Genomic DNA, 12,343 nt, shown 5'->3' on the forward strand with positions numbered 1-12,343 from the left:
CTGTGGGTAAACATGTCTTTACTTCTGTGCCTGAAAACAACATCTCCCTGTAGAAAGTGAAGGCTGAGCTCACTCAGATCACTCAGTCAGATCAACTGAGCTTAGAAATAAACTGATTTTGCTTCTTAATTAAGATAAGATAAGATAAGATAAGATAAGATAAGATAACTCTTTATTGTCATTGCACAGTCATACATAGTACAGTAGTACAATGAAATTGGAAAAACTGTCCTACGTCGGCACTATATATAACACAACACGACACGATATGACACATCACAACGTAACAAACAACACAACACAGTATATTAACTTAGTATAAAAAAGAAGAATAAGTGTATGTGTATTGCACACTGTTATTATTGCACATTAATTATTATTGCACCTTGTTATAAATATAAATATTCAGATCAAACTGAGGTTATTGTACTCGGCCCTGAAAAGCCTAGAAATATGGTATCTAACCAGATTCTTACTCTGGATGGCATTACCTTGGCCTCCAGTAACACTGCGAGGAACCTTGGAGTCATTTTTGACCAGGACATGTCCTTCAATGCACATATTAAACAAATATGTGAGACTGCTTTCTTCCATTTACGCAACATCTCTAAAGTTAGTTTTTTCAGTTTCAGTTTGCTGGCACTGTTTTGGCGTCTGGGGGCACGATTGTTAATAACAAACACACAAATATTACATCTTTTGAATCTGTGATGACATGTGACAATATGATGAAGTTCACATGATGTAGCTTCTCTGCCAACAACACAAATGAAAGAATAAATAATTTAAACCAAAGTAAGAGTTTATTGTTCAAATACAGAGACACTCTCACACTGACCTTTGTTGTTTGTTCTCTGTCCTTCATACAAACATTTGGGGCTTACAGACTCTGTGAACACTGAGTTTTCAGGCTTTTCTAATGCTGTGTGAGCAGCAGGAAAATACAATCAGAGCATAAACACACATACATACAAGGTCAAACACGAGTAGCTACACTTTTTAAACGCAATAACTGATCACTTATGTGAAGTCAGCGAGTACCGAGGTGAACTTTTCTTATCTTTGAGATCTATTGAAACAACTACATTAAATCATACTGCTGAGTGACAACAATAGCGTTATCTAAGGTTAGAGGGTTACCTAGGCAACCAGGGATGTGCATAACCATCTGTCAGCTACAAATTGATGCATGAACGATGGGATGAGTTCATACTTGGATGTAATTTTATTGAAACAGCTGATCGAGGATTAGTGTTGTTGAGGTTTTGTGGTCCACAGCTCACACTCACATAATGAGGTCATATTTGATCTTATAAACAAAAACACTGATCCCAGGTCTGTAACACTGTTCATGGATACTGAGGGTAAACAACACACACAGCTCACAAAGATAAAGAGAAAACTGAAACCAGATCTTGATGATTGAAAGATTCAGGTGTGAAAAACTTCATAAATATGTAATCTGAGCTCAAAATGATGTAACTACAGTCAGTGGAAACAAAACCATCAAAGTGAAAAATGTTCAAGTGTTGATTTTATTTGTTTGAAGAGTTAAAAGTAGGCGTGCACAACAAAATGTCTCAGTGAGCTGTGTCACACTCAAAGTCAGAGCTTTCTGTGTCAGAAAGAGGCTAAATCACCATGGTAACTGATGGTGAAAGATCACCTGGTCAGGAGCATTTCATGTTCAGAGTTTTGTTTTTAAATCAGCTGTTAGAGCCACGTTTTCACTGTGATGTCGATTCTCTGCTGGAGGAAATGTTTCATATGTGCAGCTTGTTAAACTGTAACTTGCTGAAGCCACTGAGTGAAGCTAAACTGCACATCACACTGTTACAATGTACCTGTATTCATGTAGTGGAGACATTAGTGAAGTTATCAGTGAGTAACGTCTCTGATTGGACTGGGTGGCGCTCACAGGGACCATTTTGTGTAGAAGAAAAGTCACATGATACATGAAACGCTCCTTTTCATCTGAGCGTGCTCAGAGCCTGAAGCAGAGAAAGGTGATAATCACCACGGTGATACCTGCTGTCTCTGACTGCAGTTTCAGGTTTAGTTGAGCCAGCTAACACAACGTGCTCAGTTCATCTGTTTCTGCAGGATTTTAAACACTGACAACACCCAGAACTCTGAACAGCAGCGGCAGACTCAAAGCTGGAAAAACCTCTGAGACATTTTAAACCTGCTGCACTTAAACAGGAGGCTGGTTTGTTTCCACTCTCTGCTGTTGTTTATGTTTTCTGTAGATCAAAAAACCAACAACAGCAACAACAACAAGAAGCAGAGCAGGAACTGACAGACCAACAATCAGTCCAACAGATCCATCCTCCTTCTCTTTGTCTTCATCCTTCTCTTGTCCTCCTGTCTGACCTGCAGGTGAGAAACAGGTGTGAGGTGTCAGGTAGGTGATGCGTGAAGAACAGAACAGAATCCATTTGCTCTTCAAACTGCTGTCAGACATTATCTACTGCACTCTGATCACATCACTCAGACCAGCTGCTTTCTACAAAGTCTCATCAACAACATCTTTACAAACCAACAACAACAACCAGGAAGCAGCTTCACCTCTGATCACACACACACTCAACTCTACTCACTCACCTGGAGGAACAAAAACTGTCAGGTTGGTGCTGATGATTAGAGTCATAGGTCCTCTCACTCGCTGAACAACACGACACTCGTATGATCCAGCATCATTAATTGTCACATCCTTCAGAATCAAAGACACGTCTCCATCCTTCATCTGTCTGTCCTGCAGATCCACCCGGTTCTTAAAAGATGGATGCTGGTCGTCTGGAACAAAGTGACCGTCCCGGAACACAAACACATATTCATCTCTCAGGTCAGCTCTGCTCCACTCTAAAATAATGATGTTGTTGTTTGCAGCTCGACATGTCAGAGTGACGTCCTGTCCAGACTCAGCTGTGATGGTTTTCTGGTCTGAAAGAGGAAACAACACAGAGCAGAGAGGTTAAAGGTCAAAGTACAATTGTTCACTTCTACAGCAGCCAATCAGAAACACACAATAAAAGACAGTCTTCTATTATTAGATGATGATCTTTGATTGTGTTTCTTCTTGTGTCCCTTCAGGCGTCACCACAGCGAGTCTTCTCCTCCTCCTCACCTGATCCCGAGCATCTTCATCAGGGCTGATTTGTGACAGAAGGACAGCAGCAAGAGTGAAAGGGAAGGTTTGAAGATGGCAGTGAGCTGCTGTCATGTTTGCTTTGGAGACTCTGACACAAAGACAGGAGGCCGAGCTGAACATGTTCAGATTTTCATTGAGAGCAGAATGGACGAGATTATGAACGAGTTCATCAGAGGGAAGCTCAGGCTGAGACGTTTGGAGACAAAGTTCATGAGCAAAGACTGAGACGGATGAAAAACATCATCTGAAAAACAAATCTTTGGTTTTAGAATCTGTTAGTTTGATAAAATGTTGTTGATGGACGAGTTCATTGAGACTCTGGACGTCTGTCAGACTGAGTCACTGCTTTTTATTGTAACAGCTGTACTGATGCTCCTGAATCTGGCCTCTGACACAAACCTCCAAACAGTAAGAATGAAAAAAGAATAAAACTATTAAAACTCTTCAAGCAATAAATAATCAAACCTGAAAAAGAAGAAAATCATCTGGAAACTAAACTGAACTAAACACAAAAAGTCCAAATGGAATAAAAACTCCAACTAATGAGAAAAACTACAATAACTCTGTTCCACAAACAACAACATGTGCTGATAATAAGTGAACATAATGTGTGAGAGAAAGCAGCCTCTCATTATAAGACACTGTGAGTCTCTGCATGCTGCCTTTATGGAGCTACAGCTGTTTGTATACATTGAACCAAAAGCTTTGTAGCTGCATCCTGACTCCTGACACTACAACACATCACACTGACACACACATTACACTTCTTTGTGTCTGTGCTGCAAACTGCACCAACACACAGACTCCACCCAGCTTTGTGTCGATCGCAACACTGAATGAGTAACAAACTACTTCTTAGAGAAATATAATCAGCATGTAAACCAGACTGAGACTCTTTATCTCAGAAATAAACTCAGTTTAGTTTCTATCAGTTAAATCTCACCTGCAGAGACGAACAGGACAAACATCAGCGTGGAGCAGAGCGACGCAGTTACAGCAGACATGTCCGTGTTCTCTGTTTCTGCCGATCTGACTCTTAGTTTGTTCTAAATGTCTGAGTCTGTTGGTGTTTTCACTCAATAACTGAACCTGAGTTTAAACCTGAACACATCAGATTACTTTTAAGGTTTAAATAAAGTTAAAGCTGCGGTTCAAACTCTTCCGTGTCTCGTGAGGACGTGGCGTTAGAGTGACGTTTGGTAGGTTGGACTGAGGATGCGCAGAAATGAGTGCGTCACAACAAACGAGGCGAAGTAGAAAAGTTTTAGTGTTCAGTTGTTGAACGATCTCCACAGAACAAAATCAGAACCTCTCATGTGTCGTCATGTAGGAACAGTTTGTGTTTCAGTCGCTGAAGCAGAAGAACGTTTTGTTTCTGACGGCAGTTTGATTCTTGTTTCATCGCCACAAACAGAAAAACTGAAACAATATGAAAATAAGTCTCAGGGAAATATTTTTACTGTGCAGCCAAAACTTCCTGTTTTATCTCAGAGTTAAATCTCACCTGCAGAGACGAACAGGATAAACATCAGCGTGGAGCAGAGTGACGCAGTTACAGCAGACATGTCCGTGTTCTCTGTTTCTGCTCATCTGACTCTTAGTTTGTTCTAAATGTCTGAGTCTGTTGGTGTTTTCACTGAATAACTGAACCCGAGTTTAAACCTGAACACATCAGATCAGATTAAAGGTTTAAATAAATCTGAATGTCCCTGAGGGTTAGAGCTGATCTGTTGTTCAGCTGCTCGTTTAAACTCAACACTTTGAAGATGCTTTGAAAGTCTGATATGTTCGACCAATATAATTTGAATTTTCTACCAATGATCTTTCAGGCTTTTCATGGTTAACATCCACTGAAAATGAAATTATATTTTAAATTTAGTTTCACTCGTTTTTGGAGTTTCTGTTCAAATATTTTTGTGGGTTGATGTTAACCAAACGTTAACCAAGAAAACTGAAACGTTTTACCTAAAAAACTGAAAATCTCTGTTCTTTATGGAGAACCAGTGAGTCCTACTTCCTGTGTCTAGTTTTACTTCGTCTGTCTCGTCCTCTGTGATTGGCCCATGAAGGTTATAGTTTCAGATGGTGATGAGTAGATGACACATGGAGTGTGTGGCACATTCACTTTGCTGTGTTGACACTGTGTTGGTGTGACACTGAAGGGCGATTAATTAATAATTGCCAACAACCTGGATAAAGAGTGTGAGACTAAACTTGGGTGATTCATTCTGACAGCTCTGTACTGTACTGTGTTACACGAGCGCTGATGGCTCACGTCTGCTTGTAGATCAGCTGATCACAGCCTGGAAACAGCTGGAGCTCACAAAACAAATGATTCTGACTTATTTCTTTATCCCTGCTGCACTCAGTCGTAGAGTTCCTCTACCTGCCACATCCACTTTAACCCCAGACTACCTTTTACTGAGTACTACGGTAGGACCTGAGTACTTTTCAGAGCCTATAGTTTTCACTTTTACTTCTGTAAAGAAGTTTAATGAGTACTTCAGCTATTACCAGAGTATTTGTACAGCTTGAGTATCTGTACTTCTTAACTACAGATTTTATTTTTTTTTTACTTTTGTCCCTCTGAAAGTGTCTAATTATCAGTAATTATCTATTATTTACTGAATAATATGTAGAATATAAAGCAGAAGCTGTGGATGACTTACTGTAGTCAGTTCAGGAGAATCCTCAGAGTTTCTGCTCCTCATCATGATGGAAACATGAAAACATGTTGATGCTCTTTGAGCTGGAATCAGTCCAAAGCAGCCGTGAGTGTGAACCAACAGACATCATTATAATAAATCTGACATGAATCCTGATAGAAATCCTGCTCACTGACCTCTCTAACTGTAACTCTGTCACTGACACATCTGCCAACATCTGTTCCTGTAACAGCTCAGAGGAGGAGTTCAGCACTTTCTCTCAGATTATAATCAGAAAAATCAGAACAGGAGGAGCGTTTTTGTAAATGTGGCTGAAAGCGGCGAGGCAAGTTTATTTATATAGCACAATTCAACAACAAGGTGATTCAAAGTGTTTTACAGAGACATTAAAAAACAAAAACAATAAAAAGCATGATTTAAAAAAACTGTAGATAAAATCAGAACAGTAGATAAAATCAGTAGTTAAAATATAAGTTTTGAAATTTAAGCTTAAAAGTGTGGATTTGGTGCTTTATTTGTTTCAGCTGATCTGAGGCTTTCTGGGAGTTTGTTCCAGATATAAGGAGCATAAAAGCTGAATGCAGCTTCTCCGTGTCTGGTTCTGACTCTGGGAACTGATAAAAGACCAGATCCAGATGACCTGAGGGATCTGGAAGGTTCATACTGGGTCAGGAGGTCACTGATGTATTTTGGTCCTAAACCATTCAGAGCTTTATAGACCAGCATCAGAACTTTGAAGTCTATCCTCTGACGGACAGGCAGCCAGTGTAAGGACCTCAGAGCTGGACTGATGTGGTCCACTTTTTTGGTCTTAGTGAGGACTCGAGCAGCAGAGTTCTGAATGAGCTGTAGTTGTCTGACTGATTTTTTAGGTAGACCTGTAAAGATGCTGTTACAGTAATCAAGCCTACTAAAGATGAATGCATGGACTAGTTTTTCCAGGTCCTGTTGAGACATCAGATCTTTTATCCTTGAAATATTCTTGAGGTGATAGTAAGCTGACTTTGTTATTGTCTTAATGTGTTTTTCTAAGTTTAGGTCTGCATCCATCACTACACCCAAATTTCTCGCCTGGTTTGTGGTTTTTAGATGTATAGATTGAAGTTCTCTGGTGACCTGTAATCGTTTTTCTTTGGCGCCAAAGACTATTACCTCAGTTTTCTTTTTGTTTAGCTGGAGAAAATTGTGGCACAACCAGTCATTAATTTCCTCAATGCATTTACCAAGAGCCTGTACAGGGCCTCGGTCTCCTGGTGACATTGTGATATATATTTGTGTGTCATCTGCATAGCTGTGATAGTTTATTTTGTTGTTCTTTATAATCTGTGCCAGTGGGAGCATGTAGATGTTAAACAGAAGGGGTCCCAAGATGGAACCTTGGGGAACTCCACATGTGATACTTGTCTGCTCAGATGTGAAGTTACCTATTGATACAAAGTATTTCCTGTTTTCTAAGTATGTTTTGAACCAGTTTAGTACAGTTCCTGAAAGACCTGTCCAGTTCTCCAGTCGTTTGAGTAATATGTTGTGGTCAACTGTATCAAATGCTGCACTGAGATCCAGTAAAACTAGGACTGACATTTTTCCACTGTCTGTATTCAGACATATGTCATTAAACACTTTGGTCAGAGCGGTTTCAGTGCTGTGGTTCTGTCTAAAACCTGACTGGAAGGCATCGTAGCAGTTATTCTGTTTTAAGAAGTAATTGAGCTGTTGAGAAACTTCTTTTTCAATGATCTTACTTAAAAATGGGAGATTTGAGATCGGCCTGTAGTTGTTCATTTGTGTCTTGTCAAGATTGTCCTTTTTCAGTATAGGTTTGATTACAGCAGTTTTTAGTGGTTCTGGAAACACACCTGACATTAAAGAAAAGTTGACGATCTGTAACAGGTCTGACTCCAAAGTCTTTGAGACCTTTTTGAAAAAACTTGTTGGCAGGACATCTAAACAGCAGGAGGAGGAGTTCAGTTTACCTAAGATGTCCTCCAGGTCTTTGCTGTTAATCGGGTGAAACTGTTTCATGGTGTTTAAACAGTTTTTTGGTGGACACAGTACATATCCTGGATCTGCTGTTGATGTACCAATTGCTTGTCTAATCTTTTGGATTTTTTCTGTGAAGAATTTGGCAAAGTCATTGCAGGCCATGGTCGAATGAAGTTCAAGCTCAGCTTTCCTACACTCTCTTTTTTCATTTTTCACCAGTGTGGAGTTTCTCCATGGAGACTTTTTCCTTCCAGAGATAACCTTCACCTTAATGGGAGCAATAGTGTCCATTACATTTAACATGTTAGCATTGAAGCTATTGACGAGCTCATTGACTGAACCTTTGGACAGGTCAGGTGTTAATGGGAAGACCTGGTTAAAGATCTCACTACTGTGTTCAGTTATACACCGTTTTGTGATCACAGCTGTTGATATATTTATGTGGGCTGAGATTTTACTTTCAAAGAAAACACAGTAATGATCAGACACGCCCACATCAGACACAGTAACCTTTGAAATGCTCAGGCTCTTGGAGATCAGTAGGTCAAGAGTGTGTCCTCTATTATGTGTGGCCTCTGTTACATGCTGAGTCAGCCCAAAGTTGCCCAGAGTGTTACTCAGGTCTTTAGTCCCTTTGTCCTGAGGGTTGTCCACATGGATGTTAAAATCCCCAACAATAATTACACAGTCGAAATCAACACAGATCACAGACAGCAGTTCACTGAGGTCATTAAAAAAGTCTGTGCAGTATTTGGGAGGCCTGTAAACATTAAGAAACACAACTTTGGATGGGGCCTTCAGCTGTAAAGCCACATATTCAAAAGATAGCTGCTTACATTGAAATGATTCATTAAATAAGACAGCAAAATAATTATTCTGTCCTGATTTTAGTTTTTATAAAAAAAAACCCAAAATCCTCAGGAATACAAACTGAATATAAATAAATAATAAGTAAAATATATTACATATAATCAAAACACCGTACTAAATGAAAGTTTATATAAATCACATTTATAACAAATAAATTCTAATCAGAAGCCTCTTTATGATTATGATTTCCCCACCATCAAATAAAACAGAAGAGATAAATGCTGATTATAGATCTTCTTTTGTTGTTGTTCCTTAAATTATTTATTTATTTAAAATATTCTGGAAACATCCAGAGGATGTGTTTTAGTTACATTTTTGGTCATGTGTTTTTTAAAACTTTATTTAAATTTAATGTTTTTCTCAATAATTACTCCAAGGTTTTTTTTGTCCAAATGTCAGCTTGTTGTTGTCATAGTAACAATGTCAGTCAGTGTACTTACTGCTTTCCTTGGGTTACTGTGTCTATAACATAGCTAGCATTGTTTTATCCTATTAAACAGAAATGAGGCATCTTTGGCACAATTTTGGTTTTAGATGCTGTGATTTGAAGCATTGGGTTTTGCATTATGTCCACTGACATTTTTACATGGTGTTCAAAATTACTGCCCAAATATCTGCCCAGAGATGTATGCAACACAAAAAATGACTTCCCCATTCAAGCACCAATGCCACAGCAAGTTTTACAGTTTCACCAAAACAAAATGTTTTATTTGTCTTTAGAGGAACATCAGAGGGACACATCTAACACAACAAACAAAGCCTTGTAGAAAGGAAACAAAAATGACGTAAAAGGCTTCCCACTCCTACAGCTACAAAAATGTATAATTAATTACAATAATAATAATTTCTACAAAAAACTAATTTAGCTCTTCTAGATGCAGAAACTTCATCACACAAGTAAGCACAGCCTGATTGGAAATGGGGCATAGGTAGGGACAACCAGTCTTGTAGTCGTCCCCATTCAATCTCCAACCGATGATCACCTTCCAGCTGGAACTTACATAACCATAAAGGTAAGGAAAGGAAAAACTCAATGCATCATGGGAATCCCCGGCAGCCTACGTCTACTGCAGCATAACTAAGGGAGGATTCAGGGTCACCTGGTCCAGCCCTAACTATATGCTTTAGCAAAAAGGAAAGTTTGAAGCCTAATCTTGAAAGTAGAGATAGTGTCTGTCTCCTGAATCCAAACTGGAAGCTGGTTCCACAGAAGAGGGGCCTGAAAACTGAAGGCTCTGCCTCCCATTCTACTTTTAAATACTCTAGGAACAACAAGTAGGCCTGCAGAGCGAGAGCGAAGTGCTCTAATAGGGTGATATGGTACTACAAGGTCATTAAGATCAGATGGGGCCTGATTATTTAAGACCTTGTATGTGAGGAGCAGGATTTTGAATTCAATTCTGGATTTAACAGGAAGCCAATGAAGGGAAGCCAGTCTCAGACCAACAGAATAGACCCAGCAGAAGAAGCTACTTCCATTTAGGAGTTTTCAAGGCCTCTGAGGATTTCCTCCAGTTTTTATCCATCTATTGGTATCAAGACTGCATCTGCGAGGATTTTCTGCCACAGAGGGAATTTTCCACGACTGCTACAGCTGCCAAACGTCTTGATGCATGCTCAATCATCCAGGTAAGTAAATCTCCAAAAGCTGATTCTGTTCATCTGGACGCAGCGTTTTGTGGGAGAAACGTTTCGTCACTCATCCAGGTGACTTCTTCAGTCTCAGCTGACTGCAGGTTTCCTCAATCTTATAAACAGAACATTTGCATAATGACTGAAAGCAGCCCACTGAAGGAAGAATGGGCTGGGAGGTCAGAGATCAGTGGGCTTTGGTCAGTGGTTGTTGATCATGACCTGACAGATCTGTATCCTGTGTGTGCACCCACTGTGGGCCTTTTCTGTGCTTAGTGTCAGCCTGAGCTCCATGCAGGCCTCAAAGGCCAAGCAATTCAAAAGCTTCACCAAAACAAGGCACCACTCAAATAGCTGGACCCAGGCTCGCCGCCCTTATGGAGGAAAACATAGAAGATGATCTCTGTGAGTTATTTTTACTGTCATATTATAAAATGTGATGTTCTAGCATCATGTTATTCTTCTTAAGCCTTTGAAAAGCTTCCTCTGTGTCCATTAAACTGATGACTTTAGTGCTGCTGTCTACTTGTTACATTTAGTACTGTTTAATTTTCAACCTAGGAAGATCTGTAAGAAGGACTCACAATATAACATAATACTGTAAGATTACTTACAGGTAAAATACTCAGATTGTACTTAGATAAAAGTATGTAATCACAGACTCGCCCAGCCCGACTGCCTTGAAGTTCAGGTGTCTTCACTGCCTCCTCTGATAAGAGCTGGAGACCTGAGTAGGTTCGTCACCCATCAGCAGCAGATCACCTCTCGATCGGGCACGTTTTCATCTGGGAGGGTTTCAGAGCTCACTGCCCTCGGCGTCGCTGCTGGAACAACCAAGTTTTGCTATTGAATCTTTGACCTGCTGATCTCACAGAGGCAGGAGACCCAGAACATCCATGCCAGCTTCAGTTTATGCTCTGTCCTGTCATCCAATCAGATTTGCATGTAATACACTGATATTCAGCCCCAGCCTGGTGTTCTCTCCATCTCTGACCTTTCACACAATTTAAACTAACAAACTTTCTCTTTAAAACTGTTTGTCAATCACAATTTACTCGATTTATTATTATTCTATCACATATTTATATCAGTCATAATGAACTCAGTATGATCTGAGCTGTAAACCTGTATTGATCATCACAAACCTTTATAGCGCTTCAGAGCAGCTCCTTCAGTGGCTGCAGCAGCCACGATGTGGGACGGAGAGATTTCCTCCCCTCTGCTGTCAGACTCCACCACAAAGACTTTGCAGCTGATCAAACACACACATGTGCAATAGGACTAAGTGTAACACTCTTTTTCTGACAACGTTGTATTTGTACTCAGTTGTATGTAGCATGTGTATTCTATTTTTATCCTATCATTCTATTCTATTCTATTGGGTACAGTTGTGTACAGTTTCTTATTCTATTCCAGTGTTCTCTCATGTTTGCTATGTAACTGCACTGTCCACTTCCTGCTGTAACAAAACAAATTTCCCACATGTGGGACTAATAAAGATGCTCTTATCGTTACTGTATAACCACAGGTTCACTTCACATTTGGTAGAATATAAAAGGACAAAGCTGGACAATTGTCATCACATTTCTCATTAGTTGCTGTTAGCACAAGCACACAAAGAAAGCAGAGCTTTAGCTTTAGCTCCCTACATCACTTTTAAGCCTGGATGTTGAGGCTTTTGCTTCCTCTCAGCTGTGATGACATCTCTGTCTGCTCCATCTCACCCAACATCATCCATCTGACCTGATGCTACCTGACAAACTGAAGATAAAATATTAAATTCATTTTGCATCACTTACATTTAAAACACATTTAAGGTGGATTTCTTAAAAGGGAAGGGACTGACCTGACTGTTGTGTCGAGACAGGTGTGAAGGGAGTTCAATCCAGTCTTATACTACGGACGTGTTTGGTTTTGGTCTGTAATACGTTGAGTTTATTATCTATAAGTTAACATAGCAAATCCTCCATCCAGAGGCTAAAGTGATATCAGAGCTAGACTACTTTAAGTGAAAACAGATGATCGTCTGAGCCTTAAATGA

General features: G+C 39.7%; 1 protein-coding gene across 2 annotated transcripts in view; it reads right to left on the reverse strand.

The window, feature by feature from the left end:
- Positions 1 to 781: 781 nt before the first annotated feature.
- The window catches only part of LOC146712896 (coxsackievirus and adenovirus receptor-like), a 147,229-nt gene continuing 135,667 nt past the window's right edge, over positions 782 to 12,343 (reverse strand). The window contains exons 1-3 of one of the 2 annotated variants that reach the window (XM_085445098.1): positions 4,095 to 4,410; positions 2,605 to 2,943; positions 782 to 2,373 (exon numbers count right to left, since the gene is read on the reverse strand). In XM_085445098.1, the coding sequence (XP_085301224.1) occupies positions 2,195 to 2,373; positions 2,605 to 2,943; positions 4,095 to 4,155 (579 nt within the window). In that variant the 5' untranslated portion in view covers positions 4,156 to 4,410 and the 3' untranslated portion in view covers positions 782 to 2,194. Of the gene's footprint in view, positions 2,374 to 2,604; positions 2,944 to 4,094; positions 4,411 to 12,343 lie in introns of those variants that run through there. The other variant, XM_085445090.1, reaches the window with a different exon arrangement.

The sequence above is a fragment of the Copadichromis virginalis genome, linkage group LG3 (assembly GCF_057382275.1).
Source record: "Copadichromis virginalis isolate Kocher_CV1m ecotype Utaka linkage group LG3, C_Virginalis_male_GT1.1, whole genome shotgun sequence".
Lineage (NCBI taxonomy): Eukaryota > Metazoa > Chordata > Actinopteri > Cichliformes > Cichlidae > Copadichromis > Copadichromis virginalis.